The sequence below is a fragment of the Zootoca vivipara genome, chromosome 7, assembly GCF_965207765.1.
Source record: "Zootoca vivipara chromosome 7, rZooViv2.hap1.1, whole genome shotgun sequence".
In the NCBI taxonomy this organism is placed as follows: domain Eukaryota; kingdom Metazoa; phylum Chordata; class Lepidosauria; order Squamata; family Lacertidae; genus Zootoca; species Zootoca vivipara.
In genome coordinates this window covers 52,924,687-52,950,714 of record NC_142590.1, presented here as the reverse complement: position 1 = coordinate 52,950,714, position 26,028 = coordinate 52,924,687, and the positions used below count along the sequence as shown (strand labels likewise).

Below are 26,028 nucleotides of genomic sequence, written 5' to 3'. Positions count from 1 at the left end.
GGGGCCTGTCATAGACTAATAGGAGTTGTAGTCCAAAACATCTGGAGGGAACCAGGTTGGCAAAGGCTGTTTTAGGGGAGTACAGTCATACCTCGGGTTACAGACCCTTCAGGTTGCGCACCGTGCTGAACCCGGAAGTACTGGAACGGGTTACTTCCAGGTTTCAGCGTTCGTGTATGCACAGAAGCGCTGAATCATGACCTGCGCGTGCGTAGATGCGGCGCTGCAGGTTGTGAACGTGCCTCCCGCACGGATCACGTTCACAACCCAAGCGTCCACTGTAGTCCTATCCTCCTATTTGCTTAAGTCACGTGGGTCCCAGTGGGCCATCTATAAACAAACATTTCTGAGACTCATTTCTGACAGCAAGTTTGTGAAGTGTATACAGTGATACCTCTGGATCCGTTCCGGACCCCCGTACGCATCCAGAGTAGTACGCAACCTGAAGCGCCGAATCTGCGAATGCTCGCTGTGCGATTCGGCGCTTCTGTGCATGACATCATTCGCTATGTCTGCGCATGCGTGAATCGCCAAACTCAGAAGTAACCCAGCACTTCCAGGTTCAGCGTGTTCGTAACCTGTGATGTACGCAACCTGCCATGAACGTAACCAGAGGTATGACTGTACTTACTGCTTTGCTACACCTCAAATTGTCTTGACGTTTAAAATGAAACAAAGCAGCAAATACACACTTTGCAAGCACATCTCTTGATCCTCACATCACAGGGCAACACCATAGGAAGCTGTTTTATACTTGGTCAGATCATTAGCCCATTTATCTCAGTGTTATCTACACCGTCAGCAGCTTTCCAGCGTTTCAGGCGGGGCATTCCCAGGAAATGCTAGAGATTGAACCCAGGATATTCTGCATGCAAAGCAGATGCTGTACCACTGAGCTACAGCCCATCTCCCCACTACAGTATCATATAAATAATTCCATAGAAAAATTAGTGAACACCCAAAATTGTTTTCTTACAATCTGGGTTTTTGGTGTGCCAGGACTCTGGGCTGAATGTGACCAGCCCAGTAGGTAAGTGAGGTAGAACTGGTGTAGAGTGGCAGTCTTCAGAAATGTATCTTCAGATAGCTGACGCTCTTGCCTGACACTTTTCCTTTCCCTGCAGGCCTATCAGCGAGTCCTCCTCAACTTTGCAGTGGTGACTGCCATGCTGTTGGAAACAAAGCCATGCATGGAGGCGGCGATGGAAGCAGCCTTGCGGGCCAACTTGAGAAGGATCGGGAACTACTATGAATGCATGCTGGAGGACTTCATTGACAGCTATGACTTGGCCAATGCCATCTAATAGGATGATCTGACTAGTCTAAGGCATGTTGCACAACAGAGTGAATGGGATGGGAAGCTGCATGTTTTTGGGATTTGGTAGCTGAGGTACTGAAGTTAGCTTCCTCTTGGTGGAAGATGAGAAACCCCAAGGGGTTTGACTGCAGCAGCACAGGTAAGAAAGCTTGAAAGTATTGTGCAGATGCTTAGAGTATGGGAGAAAAGAGCACCGCCTCATAAGGACATTTTTTCAGAAGTGGATTGTTTTGAGAAGTGTTAACCTACCCTAGGGGCTTCTGAAGGTGTCAGAAACTCATTGCTGGTGTAGTTAGAATGGGAGTGGTAAGTTGGTTTTGGCATACTACCCTGTTAGGGTTAGCTATTGGAAGAGTTTTCCCTTTAATCTTGCATCAAGATTTCCAAATAGGGTGGCTAATTTTGCATTTTTAGATCTCTCTTTAACTATGGCTCTCCTGCTATTATAGGCAAAGAAAAAAAATGGAGGATTCCTGCCAGTGCAGAAGCTTTAGCAGCCCCCTACCCACAACAAATATCTTGTGAAATGGTTTTTACATTTGTTTCCTGAGAACTTAAAAACATCTTTTTAAATAAAAATGACTGATGGAGACAACAAATATCTCGGAGCTGCCTTTATTTGCTGTGTGTGTCTTCCCTGAACTATCACTGTTCAGACAACTATAGAGAAAATTGTATAATTCTTTTTTAGCATCCTGCTTACAGTTGCCAAGTCAAGCATTCAATGATTAAGGCAGGGTTAACCTATTTATTCTTCCCGCTGCACCTTCTGAAAATACAGAAGGATAAGCTGGTAGGGAGCAAGAAGGATCTTGGAACTTGTGCAAAATGTGTGCAAAGGGGTACAGCCTTGTTTCACATGCTGGCCAGTGAGCTTCTTTATGTATTCATGCTGTAGTAGAGAGTTTAGAAGCTGAGAGTGTCCTGCCCACAGGGCTCTGCTGAATTATACTAATCTTTACATGTTTCTTCCCTGTGTAACTAGAGAAAAGGGGGAAGGGGGAGCTGCAGGCCTTTGAGGAGGAAAATGCCAGTTCTAAAGCCTCTGAAAATGCACAATGTGACCAAACTGGCAGTGCAAACCTCTGTATATGTGAGAGTCTTGCTTCTCACTCAGGTCTGCTTATTTGCAGTTCTTCCTCAGCTTTGCACTTGTGGGAGGATGATTTTTCACTTTTCAGCACACGCACCCATCAACCACATTGCTACATAAGATGTCTGCTTGTGACACTATTTCCACCTCTCCCCCCTGCCCCAACACTTTTCGGGTATTTGAGAACTACTTTTTCTTTCTCTTCTCCCTCCTCCCCACCAGCCCAAACTAACATATACTGCAGTGTTTGTTGCTTGCACGTGCTCTGGCCGCCCACCCTATCCCTTTGCCAAGTGTCTCTTGCTCCATATCGGGTAGGACAATGCGTCTGGCCCCAGGCTTTGGGATGGGCTTTCCGAAAAAGAAGCCATCTGGCTCAGAGTCAGAATCTGAAGAGGATGAGCAAGTAGGGCACCAAGCGTCATCTTGTTCCACCACAGCTTCATGCTTGCCCGTGCTGCCCTCGGGTGGCATTTGCAAGAAGTCCCTCATCCACACTTCGGAGACGCTGCCCCTAGAGGGATCATCTCCAGCTTGCTGCTGAGGTGTTAGTGGGAAAGTGGACCCTAGCAGTTGTTTCTCCATCAAACTGACAGTGCTGTGAACTACCTCTAGCCTAGAGGAGGGGCCAGAGGTTCCCCGCTCGGCTTGAGGAGAATCAGCCAGAAGTTCAGATTTATCAAACTGCTGGGAGTCTGTTCTGTTTTGGAAAATAGTCCTTGGTTCTTCCTGGCTCCTGAACTCGGGACACAGCGAATCCCCAGATGTGTGAAGCATTTCCATTGCTAGAAATATAAAGAATGAGCATATATTAGAGCACTGGTGGGTCATGTCTTAATCCAAGGTGGGTTGCAACAGGAGCAGTACCACCACCATGTAAATATATGGCAAAGTATTAAGAAATGGATCCCCAAATACATGTTTGCTTTAATAGTGGGTCTTGGGTCTGACAAGACAGAAGTCACCTGTGTCAGTGTTGCTGAGGGCAGCCAAAAAAGCCCTGATCTAATGGGCAACAGGATCCCCTTCTCCACCGTAGATAAATTTAACATCAGGAACAGACATGTAGAAGCATAAACATCAAACTTTTCTGTCACCAGGCGGAGATGCTATCTGGAATCAATCTGGCACCTAGTGAAACCCAAATCTCGTCAGGGCTGAGCCCTGTGCCCTCTTTGCTGTGTGGTCACCTGTTGAGCCTTGACAAGAGCAAGGAGGACCAAGCAGGCCTCTCTTGCTCCTTCCTTATGTGCAATGATGTGGGTTGGGCCTCATTGCAAGCAAATGTGCTGTGGTTACAGCAGGAAGCCCACTCAGTGAGGGGCAGCTAACAGAGTAAGTTACTCAAGTGACTCACCACCATTAAAAATAATAATCTGGAATCGGCACTAGGAGTAGAATAAGGATAGGACTTGGGAACCTTCTATTGGTTTGGCTCAAATATGCCTATATCATTATCCCTGCTGCTGAAGGCTGATCACCACAGACATCTTACCATCTGAATCTGCTGTTTCCTCGCAGGCATTAGGGTTGGTTCTTGCAGCTGCAGAGGAGCAGCCTGGGCTGCTGTATCTAATTCTAGAGATGGGTGTTGAGTCAGGGGATGGAACAGAGGTGAAAGCGGAGTCTGAGGAATCTGAGCCAGTGGAAGACAAGGCCGATTCCTTCTCTAAGCTGCAGGCCTCAGAGCAGAAGAGAAGCCCATTGTGAATAGTGACCAGCTGGCCTTGCAGTGCTTTTTTGCAAATGCTGCAGCAGAAGCAGCAGGATTTGGCATGCCAGTGCTGGCCTTGGAGGGTGGCTTGCTCACTGTCGACACCTGCAAGAGCAGAACAAAGCACATTAGCTTAACTATAGGCAATGTTAATGCATAATTTTGTTTGCATTTATTGCTGATGTGTCCTCGCACACACAGGGGATATGTCCAGGTATGTTTCAGACCCCAAACGAAGTAAAAGGAAAACTGGCTTTCATATTGCTAAGACAGTAAGATGATAAGATAATACAGGGTGAAAATGAATTTGGCCATTTTCCACCAGGAGCCCCTGCATGGTACAAGCTAAACTTTTACCATCCAGCTGCTTGTTCACAAAGTGAGTTAAGTTGTAGTGCCAATGGTGCTACATACTGATGTTTCTTCATATACCAGTTTGCCTCTTTAGTTTGAAGAGGGGTGTGTGACTGGACTTTTGTAAAATTTACCAATTTTGTAAAAAATATTGGCTAAAAGGTTTAGAATCTGTCTGATTACTATAAGATTAATTTAAATGCTTATAACCAGGGGAAAGCTTTCTAAAATCATACAATGTATGATTAAACCAATTACTGCAAATGTGGCCGCTATTTTAGAAGGTTTGGGATTAGTGAAATGCATGGAGAATAATAGTGCAGTGAAATACCTCACTCAGAAGATCCATCAGCTCATCTTGCATGCTACAGTAACATAAGCCAGAGCTTAGTCAGTGTACAGACTTGTGGGCCCCTGGAGAGGAGATCACAGCCACTTGCTCCTTCTCCAGTTCTATTGCTATGAAACAATCCATTATTTGGATCTGAACCTGGGTTTATGGTTTGTTACATTTCAGACAAACCATGAGCCGTAACCTAGGTGGTTTGGCTGGAGCGAAACAAACCACCAGGTTATGTGTGAAAAACATGGTAAGTCAAACCACGGCTCAGTACACAGCAGGACTAGAGGAAGAGCAAAGCAGCTGTAATATCCTGCTGGCAGCTTCATGCAAAGGCATGGTTTAGCTTTGTGTTACGTGAGCAACAGGTTATCGAGTTCACTGGATATTACTCTGTATAGGACTGCAGTTACAACAGAAAAGGTCCATCTGTCAACGACCAGCCAGACACTACTGCATTCTATTCAAGACGACATAAATGCTCAGTACCTACCAATGATCTCTCCACAGGCTTGGCAGACATCTGCGTACAGACTCTCAAAGCAAGCACAGCAGCAGGGCTGGCCACCCTTCATGACATAGCGCCGTGCCCCCAGGGGCAAGTCACACTCCAGGCAGCAAAAGTGCTCTTCATGCCAGCGCATGCCTTCTGCCTCCATGCACTCCGAGGTGAAGATCAGCTAAAGAGACAGAATGCCAGATATCAAGCATCCAGTGTACTGAGGGATGCTTTCTGGCCCCTAATTCAAGGGTACAATGCCTGAATTCTCTGGGGCACCTTTGTAATTGTAGAGCAAGAAAATACTATGTTCAGCAAAATCGGCAGCATCGTTACTGGGCCTAAAAGCAAGACTGCACATACTCTGGCCCAAAAGAAATTTATCTGAACTGAACACATTATGGAAACATAATATATTTATTCACATATTGTTTTATTTTGATTTCCCCCTTAATGGGAACTGTGCTGTAGCCTTTATTTCCTGGCTACTGGAATTTTAAGGCTTAAAGATTTCACCAAATTTAGCCTACACAATTTCTAACTTAACTTCGCAACTACAGTGGTACCTCGGTTTATGAACACAATTGGTTCCGGAAGTCTGTTCATAAACTGAAGCGTTCATAAACTGAAGCGAACTTTCCCATTGAAAGTAATGGAAAGTGGATTAATCTGTTCGCGGAGTACTTAAACTGAAGCGTTCATAAACTGAAGCAAACTTTTCCATTGAAAGTAATGGAAAGTGGATTAATCCGTTCCAGACGGGTCCGCGGAGTACTTAAACTGAAGCGTTCATAAACTGAAGCATGGGTGTAATTGGTTCCGGAAGTCTGTTCATAAACTGAAGCGTTCATAAACTGAAGCGAACTTTCCCATTGAAAGTAATGGAAAATGAATTAATCCGTTCCAGATGGTTCCGCGCCGTTCATAAACTGAAAATTCATAAACCGAGGTGTTCATAAACCGAGGTTCCACTGTACAGACATTTAAACACCAGCTCTCATAAAAACAACAGATTTTCAAACTTGGGTATTAATTTTGTGGAAATGCAGAATGCATAGCACTAGCCCCAAGCCTAGTATATACACGCAGGCCTAGTTTTGTTGCGCTTCGCTTTGTTGTACTTTGCAGATATTGCTTCTTACAAAGACGCAGGTGCAGCTGCAGCTGTGAGCAACCCAGCCACTTCCTGTGGAAGGAAACCCCGCAGCACCACAGCAATGGAGTTTGCTAGGGCTGGAGATGGGTTTTCACCCTTCTACACCCACAGCCAGGGGTCCAGGCTTAATAGACTGCAGTATAGTGTAAATTCAACTTTTATATGCACTGGGAAACCCCCCAAAATGGTGTGTCTCGCTTTATTGCAATATTTGCTTTATTATGGTGGTCTGGAACTGAACCCACAAGTTTTGTGCCTTTAGCAGGTCATACCACAGTGGGCCTGCTGTAAGATACCACTATAGCACTTTTCAGATTAAATTTGGGAGGGCTCCTCCACGCAATCTGGAGGCCTCCATGGGATAGTCAAAGAACGCACAAGGTGGATTAAACTTCATTTTCCCTCATCTCCCTGCTTACAATATAACATCATTTTAATTGATACTTCTCACTACAGAGAAAGGTAAAAGGGATGCGGGTGGTGCTGTGATCCAAACCAGAGCCTCTTGGGCTTGCCGATTGGAAGGTTGGTGGTTCGAATCCCCGCAACAGAGTGAGCTCTCATTGCTCTGTCCCAGCTTCTGCCAACCTAGCAGTTTGAAAGCAAGTCAGTGCAAGTAGATAAATAGCTACCACTGCGGCAGGAAGGTAAACGGCATTTCCATGCGCTCTGGCACTTGTCTCTGTGTCCCGTTGCACCAGAAGCGGTTTAACCATGGTGGCTACATGACCCGGAAAACTGTCTGTGGACAAATGCTAGCTCCCTCGGCCTGAAGCGAGATGAGCGCCACAACCCCATAGTCACCTTTGACTGGACTTAACTGTCCAGGGGTTCTTTACCTTACCACAGAGAGAAAATGTTGGTCTTTTGGAGACAGCAAATAATCACCTCATTGTGGATAGGTGGAGATTATAAAAAAGGTGACTGCTGATCTCTGGAAATAAATCTTGCAATCCCTATGAAGTTTTCCATCTTTCATTGCAAGTCCTAACCAGATTGAAGGTGGTAGATTAAGATCACCAATAGTTTCAAGCAGAAATTAGGAATTGGCACAAGACCCCAAGTGTTTTTATATGCGTATACCTACTTGATCACATGAAGCACAGCGTGGGCGGAAGAATTCTGCGTGGTGCCGGCCACAATAGATCTTCCCATCTCGCTGGAAGTAGATGAGATCTACTAGGGGCTGGTGGCAGGTGTGACAGACAAAACAGGCAGGATGCCAGTAGCTCTGGTCTCCCAGCTTAGGTGCATACACACCCTTTTCACCTCTGATCAACCTCTTACCACACTGTAAATCAAGCAGAAAGGACCTTTTTATCTATGGTATGGTGCATAGTTATCTGCTCTTCCTGCAATACAATATTACTGGATTACTGGCTACCCACAACCCAGGTTGTGATCTTCATGGACATGTGATACCCTCTTATTAGCCTTTTTGGGGGGGGTTCAACTTTTTAGTTTCAACAATTTTTTGTGAAAAAGTTTTTCGTTAAATATTGTGTATTTCTGCCTTGCAACAGGTTTCCAAGTTTCCTGACATTAGTGAAAATTAATACATAATAAAAGGCTTATCCACAGTTACCTTTCCTGGCACAGTCCGCACTTTAAAGTTCTGCATCCAAGAGTCCCCCCCCCTTTTTTTTGCTTAATAATAATAATTTTATTATTTATACTCCACCCATCTGGCTGGGTTTCCTCAGCCACTCTGGGTGGTATACAGCATTTTTAGGCAGCTTACAGCTTTGGACCTTTCTCCACTAAAACCCACTCTTTAAAGCTCAACTGGAGCAAATGGCAATCCGTAGAAAATGTGTGTGTAGTGTCAATCTTCTCCAGTTCTTATGCTCAGCCAGGGGAAAGCAAACCCAGATCTTAGACTAGGGCATCTCACAGTCATGAGAACACTAGTGTCCAGTTTTAAGGTAAGGATGGCTCACCTTTTTACAAAAGCATCCATGAGTTGTGGGGGGCACCAGGCATGTGACTCCCTGTCCCAGGGATTCCTGCCGTCGCTGTGCAGCAAATGTCCGTAGCCGCTCCCTTTCCTCCTCACCAATGGATGGGCAATATCTTGCCTTAAATAAAAGCAGAAGATTGTGTCAAGAACCAAAAGAGCATTCAGATTTTCTTCAGGCAGATAGCTGCTATCAAATAATCCACAATTGATTTCAGAAGAACTGGACATCAAATAAATTCTACTTTATTTCTAATAGTAAATCCTAATACTGTAAACACCTGTCACCCAACTCTTAACACATGCAATTCTGCACATATCTATTCAGCAAGCCCCACTGTGCTCAATGGGACTGACTTCTAACAAGTATGTTGAATCCGACTGCAGGCTAACTGACTTTCCTTAGTGCCTTGGGATGTGTTTGTCCATGACATACATCTCTAAGATTTTAAAAGAGCAAAGGCATTGCACTATTGGGTTTAATTGAGCCAGTCTTTCAAACAGAGTGCAAGGAGAACTTATTTGTGTGGACAGTGCCACTGCATGGTCCAGTCACTAGGTGGCAGCAGACTCTGACAGGTGGAGTCAGGAGTTTCCTGTAGCTGTTCTGTCTAGCTTCCTAATTGGTGTGTCTTATAAAGCCTTCCATTAGTACAGTATTTATAGCAAACTTTGTCTTACTGGTCCTAGTATGTCATTCGAGCTACAAAACCTTTGAGGCAACAAAGAATTTGTGATGGGAGTATGTATATTACCCAAGGGGATCAGCAAGTGCAGAAACAAGTACACAGTCTATAAATTTCTGAGTGCTAAATTTGGGGAACAAACAGCAAGGGCTAAATAAGTCAACCTTTGTTTCCTGTTCTTCCTCCCCAGTAGCACCCTTTACCTGTCTTATTCCATTAGGGGAAGGATATGAAGGTATAAGAATTGAACTCGACCAATGTTACACCCTTACCATCACTTATAAAGGGGCTTCTTTTGCAGTATTTCTATAGAATAACTATGAAGCTGCGTGGTTAGACTTTAATTAGAATTACAGTGTGGTTCCAAGACAATAAATAAGAGCACAAATCTGTCCCAAACCACTTTAGAGGCACTGGCTGTGTTAACATTAGTGCATAAAACGAGTACCCAACTATTTGTGGTCTGTAAAAGAGTAGAGTTTTAATCAGTTTTTCCAACCAAAGCAAGATTGCCTAATGAAGACAGGATGGGAGGTCCAAGAATCTTACATCGCAGTCTTGCGGGGGCAGCTGCTGAAGGAGAGTTTTGATGCGGAGCTGGTTCTGGGTGGCAGCAGGGACTGCATCTGATAAGTGAGAGTCAAAGTTTGGTGACACCTGCAAAAGCAAACAAGATTGAGAAGCAGAGATGGAGTTGCGTTTTCCCTATGAGTTTGGGGAACAATGCCTGCTTGCACCACTGTCTTCCCTAACCCTCCCCCTGGCAGAGTTGGCTGGAGATCTGAGATGTTTCCCGTGGGAAAGGGTAAAGCCCAATGGAACTGGGTCTCCTGCTGAAGGACTAATGAAAAGGAACTGGCAGAATAAGGAGAGGAGAGCTGGCTTAGCATTCGTCTGCATTAGCATGCATTCACAGAATAGAAACCTATCCCCCAAAAGGCTGTGTTTCTCAAAAGCTAACCTTTCTCTGCTGCATTTGTACTTGGGCAAGCAGCAATACGCAGCCAAATTTGCTCTGCTGTTTTTGACTGCCCTACCCACAACTCTTCTTTCCATGGAATCAGAACCCAGAAAAGGTAGGCGCTGATGGAACAGATCTGAGGGCACTTCCAGGCTGTTGCTGTTTTGGGGTGGAGCTGAATCACATGCTATCAAATTCAGATTGCACAATTACAGTTGATTGGGAGTTTTGTGCAACAAAACCACCTAACCAAAAGAATGGAATTTTAGCAACAAGGGAAGTGGTGAGGAAAGGCAGTGGAAAGTGTGGAACAACAACTTGTTTTGATGCAATGTCATCTAACCTCTCCACAGACATATAAGAAGGAGTTCGCTCATTAAATAGACAACACTGTCTAATCTACCTGCAAACAAATCAAGATGAATGCTCAATAAAAAAGGTTGTCTGGAATTGCCCTGGGTGCTTTTGGTTTCTAAACCCAGAGGGAAGTAAAATAATCAACAGCCGCCTTGTCATTGTCAGCAATCAGAAGTGATGAAAATGGAGAAAAGGCCAACTTGCCATGAAATTTCCAGGAAAAAACTATTGCAACATTTAGAACAGTCTTCCATATAAAATATATCATCAAGTTCTGCCTTACCTCTGCTGGGGGAATTTCTGTGATAGGCCCCGAGTAATCTTCCAGGGCGCAGCCAGAATCACTGTCTGAAGATGAAGCAGGTAGAAGGTATGCCAGTGTTCCACCGCATGGAGCTTTCTCTCTCTGGGACCAAGTAGGGCTTGGTTGAGACATCAGCAGAACGGAAGCGCTGGAAAAGAAGTGCCTGTGTGAAGTGACTGGGCCCTCTTGGATAGACTCTCCAAATGCACATAGCAAAGTCAGCAATGATTGTGAGCATCCCGTTCATTCATGTGTTCAATGGGAAGCATCACTGAGAACTTTAGGAGCATTAAAACTATAGCAGGATCATTTGGTAAACCACAGAGCCTAGGGCTTGCCGATCAGAAGGTCGGCGGTTCGAATCCCCGCAACAGGGTGAGCTCCCATTGCTCGGTCCCTGCTCCTGCCCACCTAGCAGTTCAAAAGCACATCAAAGTGCAAGTAGATAAATAGGTACCACTCCAGCGGGAAAGTAAACAGCGTTTCCGTGCGCTGATCTGGTTCGCCAGAAGTGGCTTAGTCATGCTGGCCACATGACCCGGAAGCTGTACATCGGCTCCCTTGGCCAATAAAGCGAGATGAGCACCGCAACCCCAGAGTTGTCCGCAACTGGACCTAATGGTCAGGGGTCCCTTTATCTTTAACTCTAGAGAGTTAATGCAGTACAAATAAGACCACAACCAAAATATTGCTATATCCAGAAGAACACTGTGCTGCATTGGCTCCTGCAACCGGGACCCTCCCAAGTGCTGCACAAAATTTTGGAGATTTGCTTCCATAACTAGCAAGGGGTTAAGAGTTCAGGTGCTACTGTATTTTTTGTATCACCTGATGGACTTAGTCATGTGTACTGTAAGAATGCTCATTGGGGGAAAATGAAGGCAACAAATCACACACAGATTTTCAAAATAAAAAGACCAATATGACCTAGCTATATTTTACCTTTTACCTTCTTAAGTGCCTTGGGTTTTACTTACTTGAATAGTGTTGGGACCCTGAGATGAATGCTAAAAAAAGATGCAGAAAACATGTTCAGAGAAAAAGTGCAAGTCCCTACAGAGCATCTTTACTCTATGGAGAAAAGGCAACTAAGAAAATACTTCACACCTTCATAGGAAGTTGAGACCTATTTCCTTAGAAAGAATGCAGTATGAGCCAGCAGTGAATTGTGACAGGGCTGGGCAGAGGCACAAGCGAAGCAACCACTGGTGTGAACCAATGGAGAAAGAAGCTATCTGTCTCTGATGTCATTGGTTGTTGTTGTTCAGTCATTTAGTCGTGTCCGACTCTTCGTGAGCCCATGGACCAGAGCACACCAGGCAAGTATGGAAATGAGAGCTGGGCCATAAAGAAGGCTGGTCGCTGAAGAATTGATGCTTTTGAATTATGGTGCTGAAGGAGACTCTTGAGAGTCCCATGGACTGAAAGAAGATCAAACCTATCCATTCTTAAGGAAATCAGCCCTGAGTGCTCACTGGAATGACAGATCCTGAAGCTGAGGCTCCAATACTTTGGCCACATCATGAGAAGAGAAGACTCCCTGGAAAAGACCCTGATGTTGGGAAAGATGGAGGGCACTAGGAGAAGGGGACGACAGAGGACAAGATGGTTGATGACATTGGTATAAGTAGCCAACCAGAAAGTTAGTGAGACGCTGGTTCCATTTTCTTAATAGTTCTGAACTTCCATTACAGAACAACTAGCCAGTGTAGACCAGCTGGACAGTGTATGAAAAGCATTTCACTAGAAAGATGTTCTGTATTGGAAATAAAACCCAGGATATTGGTCCATTTAGGAATTCCTTGCAGGGGTTCTAAAGAGGGTGACCAGGTGAACTTTAACAGTTGTGTAGAAGACAGAATTCCAGCAGAGGTGGCTTGTCAGTTTTCCCCAACTGTTACAAGGTGCAGAAGCCCCTGTCTTCTTTTCCACTGCCACCTTAGTTTGAAACCCCAGACACTCTAGATGGCACTGTTACATCAAAATATAAGGGTTCTGTTTTTCTGAGAAAGGACCTTCAGAAGTGGAAAACACAGATGCTGTATGTACTTTTATAATCCAAGAAACAAGTTTTTTAAAGGATTTTTAAAAAAGAATAAAGGGTGTTAAAAACTGCTGAAAGTTTGGATGAACCCTTGATAACTTTCCTTTGTGATAAGGGTTAAAACCTTTTCTCCCCTACCCCCTTGATGTAAAGCCAAATAGTTTACACAAGCAATCAATGAAGTGCAAAACTAGCAGACCTGTACCACTTCAGATTGTGGAAGGGAGATTGGATGGTTGAATGCTTTTCTGTTTTGGGGGTTGGGATGTGAGAGAAGGCTAAGCTGGAACTTGTCTCTCTGGCATCCCCTGCCTGCAGTATGAAATGGTAAAGTCCAGGAACATTTGTTGCTTGTGTTAACTAGGCCTCGTGCTTTGCAAAGCCTGCCATTTTAGGGAAGCCTTTGGAAATCTAGCTGCGGTTTTATTTTTGCTACTTTAGGGTTTCAATACCACCGATTTGCTGCAATTATTTTTATTTAGTCTTTAAGCCTCCTCAGGGATTTGAGAGGCGGGATAGAAATTTCACTCAACACACTTTTCATGTTCGTGTTGTGACTGGTTGCCTTCATATGCTTGGCACATGCCCAGATCACCAGCAAAATCCATTACCATTGTGTGCAAAATGTTATACAGTTGCTGATATGTATGCTGGCATCTGGGTGTGTAGCAAACCTATCAACACTGTGACTGTGCTAATTCAGATGAGGCTGCCATAGAATCTGCTCAAAAAGGTTGTGTGAGTCAGAGCTAACTCTGCTGTATAAATCCACAAATTTTCTCTAGTGTTGCCATAATTGCAAGCCAAGTATGCTGCTGCTGCCCATAAATTCATTTTCAGGAGTCAGGCACACTTTGACTTTGGGCATTAGGATGAGCTGTAATCTATTCTTCCCCTCTGTGGGCGGGGAAATATTTTCCCCCTCCACACCCTTACAAACCTGCAGTGTTAATCATTCCCTGAAGCTTGGGGCACTGGGGGGCTCACACTGGGTAGCTTTCCTGGTTAATGGTTACACCATGGAAAGAAGTGGACTCATCTCCCAGTCCTCTTTTCCAGAACTTGCTCATTTCCTTCCTCCCTTGTATCTGTTTCCAAAACAAAAGAGAGATTGCAGTTTGATGGCTCAGTTCAACTGCTGTGATTGCTTGGATGCCTTCCCAGAGTCTGACACTCTCCAGCTAGATTTCCTGTCCCAGCTCCAAATGAAGAGGGGAGGGAGAGAGAGAGAAAAGAGATGATTCTGGATGGGGGCTGGGGAAGGGTTAGATGCAACAGAGTCATGAGGAATGATCAGCAGCCATGCTTTTAGAAAAAGAGTGGAAGGAGGTGACAAGATCATATACAACAACAAGGATACTGTTTCAGCATCCAGGGATGTGAAAGCTCCTTCTGTCTAACTAGCACAAAATTCCTTCTCCAGTCAGAGAGGCAGACACACAGGAGTTCTGTCTGATATAAAGACAGCCTTCCACAGCCTGCTGCCCTCTGAATGAATGTTGGACTCCAATTCTCATCAGCCCCAGCCAGCATGGCCAATGGTCAAGGAGGATGGAAACTGTAGGCAACAAACTTCTGGAGGGCTTGCTTCATGCAGAAGGTTGTTTAAGGGACATTTCACTGAGCCACACTCAGAGGGGTTCTAGAAAGTCTATTTTATAGTTTAAACACACACACACACACACCCCAAGTGCTTTGTACTTTAAGAAAAATATTCCCTGACCTCTTTTGTTAGCTCCCATAAGACTGAAAACAACTTTGCACAAATTCACCTTTACACTCCTGTTATACCATTACTCTCGCCCTTTTCAACACCATTCACAGAAGCACACTGGGCATATTGGTAGCACACTGTGCAAAAGCAACTAGACACCTGAAGGAGCAAACTGCAGCTTAGAGAACGGAAGATCCAAGCTGGAAACTTTCAACTTCAGCCTCAAACTGGAATCCCTTGGCCTAATAAGCAGGCTGTTATTTTTCTTAGGTCTAGCCACACATGCCTGTCTTTGGCTCAGAGCTGCCTCTTCCAATGTAATTAACACAGAGAGCTCGGGTTATGCTGCTGTGCACCTGGGTCAATAATTAACTCAGCAAATTAGCTAGCAAACAGGAGGGAAAACAAAAAGTTCAGTTATTTTTTGCTGGTTCCCAGCACCTTACTTCCCAGAATGCAGTAGTAGCACAGATAACTTAGGAGTTTCCAGAAGGGTAGTCATGTTAGGCTGCGTATACACACATCCCCTAGTCTTGTGGCACCATAAAGACCAACAGTCTTGTGGCACCATAAAGACCAACATATCTCCACCAGACTGCATGAAGCAAAAGCCTAAAATGTAATCCCACCAGGGCACTTTCTAAGATGGCCATATTGAATAAAGGAACTTTGAAGGGAAGGGAAACTTCAGCAGGGAACCACTGAAATACATTTTATCAGACAATTAAATTCTGTAAGCTGTCGCTGTAATCAAGACTGGGAATTTATCACCAAACTGCTTTTGTTAACTAGTTTACCAATGGCAGCATCACCAATACAGTGGAACCTCGGTTTATGAACACCTCGGTTTACGAACTTTCGGTTTACGAACACCGCAGACCTATCTGGAACGGATTAATTCACTTTTCATTACTTTCAATGGGAAAGTTCACTTCAGTTTATGAACGCTTCAGTTTATGAACAGACTTCCGGAACCAATTACGCCCATGCTTTGGGTTAAGTACGCTTCAGGTTGAGTACTCCGCGGACCCGTCTGGAACAGATTAATCCACTTTCCATTACCTTCAATGGGAAAGTTTGCTTCAGTTTATGAATGCTTCAGTTTATGAACAGACTTCCGGAACCAATTGTGTTCATAAACCGAGGTACCACTGTAGTGCTTTGTTGACTGATGACCCTAAGAATTTTGCTTTCAGGTAATTTCCAGTGTCTGTTCTTTTTGTGTTTAATTTCCATCTGATCTCACTCCTCTACATCCCCCCTCCACTTGCTAATTTAGGATTACACTTCATTCATTTGATGAAAAACACACAAATTACATCATAATACAGTTGTTAATCTTTAAAGTGCTAGCTAAGAAATAAAAGGCATGGGAGACTGCTCTTTCTCTGGATTCCAAGAAATAACCATGTTAAGGTTTGTCTAGCTGTATATCACATCTCTCTCCAAGTCCAGTACATTTTAACATGTAAAAACGAAGCCCGGCTTGATTTCACCAGGAGGGCATTATCATGCAAAGGTGGTGGTGTAATCATGCAGGTGAGAGGAACCTTGCACCACAAAATGCATATTCAACAGGGATTCAAGAGATGCAATCTTGTTCAGCAAATTGTTGAGAGATTTGAATAGAATAAAAACCTCACTTATCTCCCTACATCTGTTTTGCTTCAAAGCTTTTCCAGTTATGAATTCAGCACACTACAGCACACCATGTCCATTCTCTCTGCAAGTAGATTTCTGCAGGATGGGGCCTTGGATCAAAACTAAAAGCTCCATACACCTTGACCACCCACAAAACATGAAGGCAATTGTTGACTTTATACAATTGTCACATGACAGCCACTTGAGACAGCTTTCAGTTGACAGCTTTTTTTACGCAGCATCTGTAATGCATACAACAGGTTGCCAGGTGGATCACTGCCATATGTGAAGAGAGTCCATGTCGTGAGCAAGGGGGATCCACACTTGAAACAGCTTGCACATTGTATTCATAACATACGGGCAAGACCAGCCTTGCTACCCTGGGTCCTCACCTATAAATACCATCATGGGTCCAAAAGCAAAAATACAAATTAAAAAAAGAACTTTAAACAGCTTGTGCTTTCCCACACCATAGTTTATGGTATTTAAATAGCTGGAAGGAAAAATAATAAATCTCTAATAGTCCTAGAACACCATTAGTGGATAATTCCTAGCTGGGAGTATCATCCCTATCATAATGCCCCATGACAAAGGATGTTTTACTAGACTGGAGCTCAGCCAGCACTGGACTGGGATTCAGCGGGTCACATATATGAAGAATTATTACACCTGTTTTAAGCGCACCCCATCCATTCTCTCATGACAAAGTAGGTTGACTGAGCAATGGAAAAACCCAAGCTTTCCCACCTGGTCAGAAGTGGCAATGACAGCTGCACTACTTGCTTTGCTTATGGCTCAGATGATCTCCAACAGTGCCATAAAGCTAGAAAGCTTTAGTAGCACTCATTAAAAACAGGTATTCTGAAAACTGTGTGCTATGGTGATTGGAGAACGAGATGCTGTGAGAAATAAATCAGTGAAATCAAGGGATCTTGAGAGAGTCAAGTACCCACCCAAGAGATTATCGGTTTCCAAGTAGCTTGTGCTGGCGCATGGTGATTCAGCCATGCCTCTGCCATCAGGTGTACCTGCTCATTCAGTCACTCATGATGCAGGCACATAGCAGATGAATCCAGTCTCAGAGAAGATGGCCCTAAATCATTGTTCTTTGAGTCAAAAGTAATGCCTACAGCAGGAACTCATCCAGAAACATTGCTGAGGGTGGATAACCTTTATTCTTATATAGACACGACCATTTTAGATGCATCCAATTGACGCGTAATCGCAGACACATGGGTTGGACCCGCAGGAAGGAAGAACGGGGGCAAAGTGGGATGGGGAGGGCACTTATACAAGCTACGCCAATGCACACAGAGTAAAGGAATGGAACCCCTGCACGGAATGGTTGTCACCTGTATAAACTAAAATAAATCTTCTGCAATGTGAGGGTGAAATGTGCTTCCAATTTTAATTCAGGGGTGGCTGGGGAGAAAGTGTAACTCATCAAAAATGTTGTGAACCCACAACACGAAGCTGAAAGAATAAACAAAACTGTGTTACCATCTGGCTTAATCTGGCGACTATCCTTCCGTGAGAATTAATCCTTTCATGTGCTTCTAACTCAATGGTTTTATGTGACTAATCAATCATGCCGGCTGTTGGCTGCTGACAATTCTTTGTAATCAGTCCTGGTAATTAGTAAATTCCATCCTGCCTACCAGCTCAAAGGGAATGGCTTCCTTTACTAAATTTACTCCTTTTCCCACTTTAGATCCCATCTTCCTTTCAAAATGAAAACCCAAAGTAGCCAGCACCACCAAAAGTACATTTAAAAAACAAACAAACCATATGAACAGTATAAAGAGAAATTGTTATTTTATATCAGCATATGTCTTCCTTCACCATGTCCTCCTACTCCACTTCCAAATTACTTCCACCCCATCACTAAATTTAATATCCATCTACAGGATTTTCCAGGACAGCCTATGCTCAGAGGAAACAATGCTGAAGACAATGAACTTAGCAAAAATAAGTCTGATTAGAAACCTGTAGGCCAAACACTGGAATAACAGGATTGGAGCAGCAAGCAGAGGCAGTGCTGCTCCAAGACACAAGACACAATTAAGAACAATCCTGACCACCATTCAAGGAACCCCAAAGTGTCACGGCACACTGGTTGAAAACCACTGTCTTAAAAAGCAATTACACAAATCTATGGTGCAACTGCATTTGAAATATTCTGTACATTTCTGGTTACCGCACCCAGAAAGGATCTTTATACAGTTGGAAAGGTTCAGAAAATAGCAACCAAACTGATCAAGGAGATGGAGAAACTATATCAGGAATTTCCCTGTTGATCTGCATTGCCCTTATTATAGAGGTATAACATGAAAATCCATTCTGTAGATTATCCATGCAAAACGGCGAGAATGTTCTTAAAAATATATTTTTATTGATTTTCCAATATTGTTCCAATAGCAGCCTCATTATAACAACAATTTTATCCGATTAATACAATTATTAATGCCAATTATTCATGTCTTCCTTCACCATGTTCTCCTACTCCACTTCCAAATTACTTCCACCCCCATCATCAGTGGTACCTCAAAAGTCCGTTTGACTTCCAAAACGTTCGGAAACCAAACTCCTGCAGCCACTTGGAAGCTGTGGAAGCCCCATCAGATGTTTGGGTTCCAAAGAACGTTTGCAAGCCGGAACACTCACTTCCAGGTTTGCAATGTTCAGGAGCCAAAACGTTCTACTTGCAAGGCTTTTGGGATCCAAGGTACGACTGTATACAATTTAATTAAACTGGCCCCCTCACGTGCTAGAGTTGATGGCAAGAATGTTCTACTTTACTGTTTTGTAGCCTCCAATAAGAAAGCCTAACTCTAAATAAACCTCCTCTGATGTACATCATACTATTCCTGCCTACTAGAATACACAGGTATACCTGCCTCCCAGACCACAATGTGATGAAAAACATTGGTCTTCTCTTGACAAGCAGCAAAGCCATATGCAGCAAAAACAACAATTGTCATCACATGAATCCTTGGTACCTGGGGAAGACCTGGATTCACTGAATCAGAAGGAAGGAAGGATGGAAAAGAAGAGTCGAAACTGTGAGAAGTATCTCTGGACAAAACACAGGGCAGGTGTTATTTCATATCTACAATCCCTAGCAGCACAAGCATCCATAATGCATCACCAGAGGAAATTGTGCTCATGCTCACAATCTGCTGTGTTTTCCCATGACTCCCACCTAGTGCTATGAATTGAAGGCTGTGCTTCTGGCCCCCAATGTGTGGAAAGGAAAGGTTAATTTCCATCCTGACCTGCATTTGACTTTCAGAGCTGCAATGTGGCATGCAGCACCCCCCATGGTCCGAAACATCATCCTGAAAACAATGTTTTCAGTTTACAGCTGTAATCAGCCTGGGTGTGGTATCAGTGTGGTCTTATCTCATGCCAAACTGTATCTCTTCAAAAAGGAACAAATTTTCCCCAAAGCAAATAGAACAGATTTGTATAAATCAGAAACAATAATGTTCTGCAATAAAAAAAGAGAATTGTAGCTGGGGTGGGGAAGCAGAGCGAATGCCAACTGGAGAACAGATGCAAATCTTTGCATGATGAACCCCAACTGACACCACCCCTAGCAGGAAGAGGCTGAGGCTGCAGGGTAGACAGACCCCAACACACCTCTATGCTAGGATAGCGTAATAAAGAAACAGCATAAGGGGGAAGACAACATGACATTCAAAATTACCATGAGACCTTGAAGTTGCAACACAAGAACAGTAATAACCTCAAAAGCACTTTTTTATCTATACAATCAGTTGGGGGGGGGCATTCACCAGTATGCAAATGATACCCAGCTCTACCTCTCCTTCAAATCTGAACCAGTGAAAGCAGTGAAGGTCCTGTGTGAGTATCTGGTGGCAGTTGGAGAATGGATTATTATTATTATTATTATTATTACGACTACTACAATAAATTAGATGAAACATTTTGACAAAGAGCAACCACTCCCAACAATACAAAAAACTTTGGACTCACTTCTTTTTCATGTTGTATTTTTCACTTAAAAAAAAAGTTGGGATTATCTCTTTGGGTGCCCCAAACTTAACCACTGATATTTAGAATACTCAGTGGACAGCAAAGGGGTATGGCTAGAATAGTCTAGAATTATTTGCTTGTGTGGATGGAAAATAGTATTCAGGATACTGTAACTACCTTGTGATAACAACCTCTGAATCTTGATTTTGTGAATTACCTACAGTGAACAATCATACACCTGCTGCTGTTGATTGCAATGTCTGAAAGCACAATTACCATGTCTACTCAAAATAGGACTTACCGGTATTTCTGAGTAGGCATGGAATTGTATCTAAAGTGGTGCTACCTGATTCACTCCATAAACAAAATTATTTCTGCTTCAACAATGAAACCCACTCCTTTTCCTCTGCCTAACCCCCTAATCTGTTCTTGAGATTTCCTTACCACTCGAGAACAGATTTGGGGAGGGCACGGGGGACTCATGGCAGGAGAAGGGAGGGAAGTGCTGTTACACACACGTAAATCTTTTCAGTCATGGAATGAGAGAACAGGATCCCACCCATGATTAGGATTGCACTATTAGTGGCTAATCTATATCATATAGCAGTGTCCTCTTAGGGCTTTACTGCTGATGACTACACATAAGGGATTGTATTTTTGAATGCTTTCCCATGTAATCTCCTTGCATGAAGAAAATTAGCACATCAGGCAGAGGGCTAGACGGGAGCTTTTTCCTTTGGAAGGTGAATTTGCAGGGAGTTTTGAAGAACATTTAACTCCATGCACACATCCTATCTGCAGCCTAAAGATTGCCTCCAGCTTTTAATAGGGTTAATGCAGACTGATTCTAAACAGGCTTACTCAGAATAAGTCTTACTTAGTTACCCTTGACCAACATGGAATTATGTGTGCTTTTGGATTGTGGGCTTCCCCTTTCCACCAGCATCCTACAGGGGAAAAACCCTCAATAGTTCTGAATTTGGGTTGTTAAATTTTAGCCTGGGCTGCTTCTTCTTTGGCGATCACTCATAGCCGAGTAAGATTGTCTTCCATAAACACGGTTTTAACAATGAGTCCGTAAGTGACTGTGGAGGCCAATTCTGGATCCACACGTCCTTCCACAGTGGGGACATTGGTTTCCGGGCGGGAGTTGATCATGGTGTGGATTTGCCAAGTGTGCCTTCTTCTTAGCATGTTTCTCCCTTGCGTCTGGAGTTCGAATGTCTTCAAAGCCCATGACACCTTTGGTAAAGGCTGTTCTCCAACTGGAGCGCTCGCAGGCCAGTGTTTCCCAGTTGTCAGTGTTTATACTACATTTTAAAAGATTTGCCTTGAGAGACAGTCTTTAAACCTCTTTTGTTGACCACCAGCATTACACTTTCCATTTTTAAGTTCGGAATAGAGTAGTTGCTTTGGAATAAGATAATCAGGCATCCGCACAACATGACCAGTCCAACATAGTTGATGTTGGAAGAATCACTGCTTCAACACTGGTGATATTTGCTTCTTTCAGTACACTGATATTAGTTCACCTGTCTTCCCAAGTGATGTGTAATTTTTTTCGGAGACACCATTGATGAAATCTTTCGAGGAGCTGGAGATGGCATTTATAAGTGGTCCATGTTTCACAAGTATACAGTAAGGTTGGTAGTACAATAGCTTTGTAAACAAGCATTTTGGTTTCCCTGTGAATGTCCCGGCCCTCAAATACTCTGCAGAGCTCAGGCGATGCTGGATTTCGGCATAAATGTTGGCCCTTGTGGAAAGATAACTGCCTAGGTAGGAGAAAGGATCAACATTTTCCAACGTTACACCATTGAGTTGGATTTGTGGCACTGCAGAGGGGTTATTTTGTACTAGTTGGTGCAGCACTTTGGTTTTTTGGATGTTGAGTGATAGGTCAAGCTTTTCGTAAGCTTCTGCAAAGATATTTAGGATGGTTTGGAGGTCATCCTCTGAGCATGCACACACTGCGTTGTCATTAGCATACTGAAGCTCTATGACGGAAGTTACGATAACCTTACTCTTTGCTTTCAGCCTGCTCAGATTGAAGAGCTTTCCATCTGTTCGATATATGATTTCTACTCTGGTGGGGAGTTTCCTTTTGAAAAAGTGTAGGATCATGGCAATGAAAATAATGAATAGAGTTGGGGCAATAACACAACCCTGTTTAACACCTGATCCCACTGTGAATGGTTCACTTTGAGAGCCATTATTATCTGCGATATTATCATGGAGGAGGCTAATGATATTTACAAATTTATCTGTAGCCTGGGCACTGACTTTTTAATTCTGGGAAAAATTGTTTATTGGCTGCTCCCCCTGCGAATAATAGCACAAATCTCAGTTAGAACTATCTGGCTGTGGGGAAGGGATTGACCTTGACATTACAGACTTAACTGAGGAGCCTGATCGATGTTAGTCTACTCTCCAACAGAAATCTTCCTAAAATAGAATTGACATAGGTAATATGTACATTAGTAGACCCCCTCCCATGCATCCATAGCAGTGGGACACATTATGCCCAGGCTTAACCCGAGAAGGTGACCACCAGGGTTTACATCAGAAGTGGAGAATCTTTTCCAGCAAAAGAGCCACAAGCCAGTAGCGGGTGGTGTCAGAAGCAAAAGATGGTGGAGCAATGAATGCAGATTAAACCTTTATACAATCCTTTCTGCTCTTCATCCAGGCAAGCAAGCAAGCAAGCAAGCAAGCAAGCAGCATGATCCTACTTCCAAGGACATAGTCCTGCCAGACAAAAACACTTAAGGAGGATGCAAAGCAGAGCCAGCAAGGGCTGGGGGAGCTTAGGGAGGGTGTGTGGCCTGCAGAGTCCCAAGGGCCAGATAGAGAGGCTTGGGGGGGGCACATTTCACCCCCAGGTCTGATGTTCCCCACCCTAGTTTCAACTCTAAACTTGTTTCATTGATAGGGCCCATTCTGGGAACATGTGATGAATCTGAGAAAGAACACCCCCTGAGCATGTGCAGAATGCAGTTAAAAGGGAAGTCGGAGTAAGCAGAGCCAGCCTTCCTTCCCTTATCTGAATTGAAGGGAAAGATTTCCAGGTTTTAAAACTTCAAGCAAGCTTAAACTAAAGCCCTGACAGCTCCTGTTTCCCTAAAGGAAGTATTAATTGTACTTCTTAAATTATCAGAATTCTTTTTGGTGCAATAACAGAAAAACCTGGCAGACACACCAACATTATAACAGAAAAACCTGGCAGACACATTGACATTATTTCAGGTCCCCTATCAGTCCTGCACCAGCAGATGCACCTCTCAATAATGTAGATTGCCCAGGACAGATCACCATGCACCTGAATACAATTAGACTCAGCACTGTAGTCACAAATCTCAGCAGACCTCATACTCAAAACAACTACCTAACATTTACATACACCTGTCAGTCTATTCATTATCTTTTCCATATTTTATTTTAAACTCTGTAACAGAGAGAAAGTAGTTTCTATGTCAACCCTAACCCTAACCTTTACCAATTTAATGCCCTCTATTTATTTTGGACCGCAACTCCCATCACCCCCCAGCCTAGAATGGATGAGAGTTGTAGTCCAAAAACATCTGGAGGGCACAAGGTTGGCAAAGGCTGCTTTAGGAATAAAAGGCTACAGACTCACCTTTTGAAAGGGGCATATTTCACAAATGCACAAATTCTACATGGGTATATCCTCTGTACTGAAACTCACATGCACCCTATGTGTGTTCCTTCCAAGGCTGCAATATTCTGAAGTTACCAACCAGACAATGTGCAATCTATTAAGAAAATGTACCCCAGCATCTTTGACTTTACTGCAATGCCCCCTGGGTCATACTTTTCAGATTGTGTGCTGCTGTCACACTAACATGTCTTCTACCGGTCTTATGCATACACATGTGGTGGATGCACAAGTTTTGCTCCATGCGCATGCTAGAGGAGGTTCCAGCTGGCAACATGTTCCTGTATATGCAATGAAACAGACATGGGTGCAGCCACACGTTAACGTAACTTGTACCCTATGGAGCCACAAAGAGGGGAAAGATTTTGCATGTTTTTTTTATTTCTGTCCACAGGTGAGGGATAACGAAGAAATATTTCTTTCTCATCCAAATTATCATCATCTGGTTCTGTTTTCAGTAACTATCAAGGCAGGAAACACTTTTACAGGCAGCCTCCAAGGTACACACTCACTTGCAACAAAAGATTTAGAAGAGGACTAAAGATGCAACCTGTAATCCCAAGTAAACGAAATGTGATATTTGTGACCAATTAGGATTGAAATGTTATTCTTACTTACCAGGCTCGAAATTCCATTGAGCTCCGAGGGAGCTCTTACTCCCATGTAAAGGTTGCAGCTTTAAATAGTTTGATGCTTGCAACAACACTCTGGGAAAAAAGAAACATCAGCAGATGTCCCTTACTGTATTTTAAAAGGATTATCCCTTATCCCAGACTATCTCTCTCTCCAGACACAAGACCTCCAGGATGCTGGTGCAATCCAGAGCCTGTCCAACAATTGCACTGATTTTAACAGAGCCTTATTACCCCCTTGTTTCGGCACTTTGGTAAAGCTGCACAGCCGGATTGAACCACTTCATACCCAGCCTCAAACCACGGCTCCCTCTAGCTCAGTACTGCCTACACTGACCGGCAGCTGTTCTCCAGGGTATCAACGGGGGTGTCTCCCCCAGGCCTACCTGGTGACGCCGGGGATTGACCCAACACCCCAGGCCCCTTCTGCCAGGAGAGCAGGTGCTCCTCCAGCTAAGAAAGACTAACAAGCTTTCGGGACACAGGCGGCGTCTCACGTCCCTTTCCTTTACCAGGAAACCAGCAGCCCAGCCCGCTGCTTCCCCCTCCGCACAGCCCCCAAGCTTCCCGGGAGGGGGCGCCGAGAGTGGCCCCCTCAGGAAACCGCCGGCCTCCTCAGCGGAAAGCCACCCCGGACACTTTCATTACCTGCTGCCGCCCTGGATTCCCCCCCGGGCTCGGCTCCTTCCTGATGGAACGCAAGAGGCGGACGCAGCGGCAGGAGCCAGTCGCCCGCGCGTCGCGCCCTCGACGCTGCCTTTTCGCTTCGGCTCCGCTTCTGGGGCGGAGGCGGCGAAGAGCTCTTTCCCCGCGCGCTCCACCTGCCTTGGCAACAGGAGTCCTCCCGGCTCAGCCCGCGGTGGGAACTTTTAATGCCGGGGAGCGAAACGAAACCAGGGAAACAAACGAGGGGTGTCCGGACTCCCCCTCCCTCCCTCCCTCCCTCTCTCCCTCCCTCCCGCTCCTTTTTCTTTGCTGCGTCTTTTCCTCGCAGCGGCTCCTCGCCCAGGAAACGGGCTCCTCTTCTGTGTCCGCCAGGGGTCCTAATTACAGAGCTTTCTGTGCAGCCTCAACTCGCGGAGGGAGCCAATGGCAGAGAAAGCCGAACAGAAGGCAGAGCGCCTCTCCCTCCCTCTCCTCCCTCTCTAGTTTTCTTTTGCTTTTATTTATGTTAGCTGCTTCCCAGTCGCCGTTCAAGGCTTGAACGCCTTCTCGAGATGGCTTCCGCTTGACAGCGAAAAGACAGTCCCCATCAAGAAATAAATATGAAAGCTACAACAAGCCGTTCGGATTGCAACAAAGCAGCGGGTTTAAGCAAGCCCCGAACTCCCAAGCAGCAGAAACTGGCACCTGGCAAACGCTTCTTGCAGAAGCATGTACAATAATAAACACTTCAGTTAAAAGCCAGGGGAAGCAGAGGTCTTGGCTTTGTTTTTTAAAAACTTTTATCCAGAACAGTGGCTCTCAAAGGGTGTGGCAGGAGAGGGTGGCAAGTGTGGCAGGAAGGTTCAAGGGCAATCAAAGGAACATTTAAATATTTCAGTGCACTATAATATAGTATCAAAAATATTATTTCTATTTCC

At 44.3% G+C, this 26,028-nt stretch overlaps 2 protein-coding genes across 22 annotated transcripts in view; one reads left to right on the top strand and one right to left on the bottom strand.

Annotated features, from left to right (window-relative positions):
* LOC118075194 (uncharacterized) overlaps positions 1-1,917 on the top strand; it is a 45,601-nt gene extending 43,684 nt beyond the window's left edge. For 13 of the 20 annotated variants that reach the window (XM_088674236.1, XM_088674242.1, XM_088674240.1 and 10 more), the window contains one exon: positions 1,125-1,917. In XM_088674236.1, the coding sequence (XP_088530362.1) occupies positions 1,125-1,304 (180 nt within the window). In that variant the 3' untranslated portion in view covers positions 1,305-1,917. The remainder of the gene's footprint in view (positions 1-1,124) is intronic. The other 7 variants (XR_015951086.1, XM_088674243.1, XM_088674241.1 and 4 more) reach the window with 1 other exon arrangement.
* PRICKLE4 (prickle planar cell polarity protein 4) lies at positions 1,918-25,510 on the bottom strand. 2 transcript variants are annotated; one of them, XM_088674247.1, is made up of 9 exons: positions 25,094-25,411; positions 24,432-24,520; positions 10,719-10,887; positions 9,667-9,774; positions 8,415-8,552; positions 7,562-7,765; positions 5,313-5,499; positions 3,907-4,230; positions 1,918-3,196 (listed from the first exon to the last, which is right to left on the bottom strand). In XM_088674247.1, the coding sequence occupies exons 2-9, from the start codon at positions 24,446-24,448 to the stop codon at positions 2,640-2,642; spliced, it is 1,704 nt and encodes a 567-aa protein (XP_088530373.1). In that variant the 5' UTR covers positions 24,449-24,520; positions 25,094-25,411; the 3' UTR covers positions 1,918-2,639. The 2 variants fall into 2 exon arrangements, with proteins under 2 accessions (XP_088530373.1, XP_034978068.3); XM_035122177.3 differs by lacking the exon at positions 24,432-24,520 and having other exon boundaries at positions 25,094-25,510.
* Positions 25,511-26,028: the final 518 nt, after the last annotated feature.

Excerpts from the sequence above, each read along its gene's own strand:
- PRICKLE4 (XM_088674247.1), bottom strand. Across the intron at positions 9,775-10,718 it reads CAGAAATTCCCCCAGCAGAG|GTGTCACCAAACTTTGACTC; the intron begins GTAAGGCAGAAC and ends TTGCTTTTGCAG. Across the intron at positions 7,766-8,414 it reads ATGGATGCTTTTGTAAAAAG|TGTGGTAAGAGGTTGATCAG; the intron begins GTGAGCCATCCT and ends CTTGATTTACAG.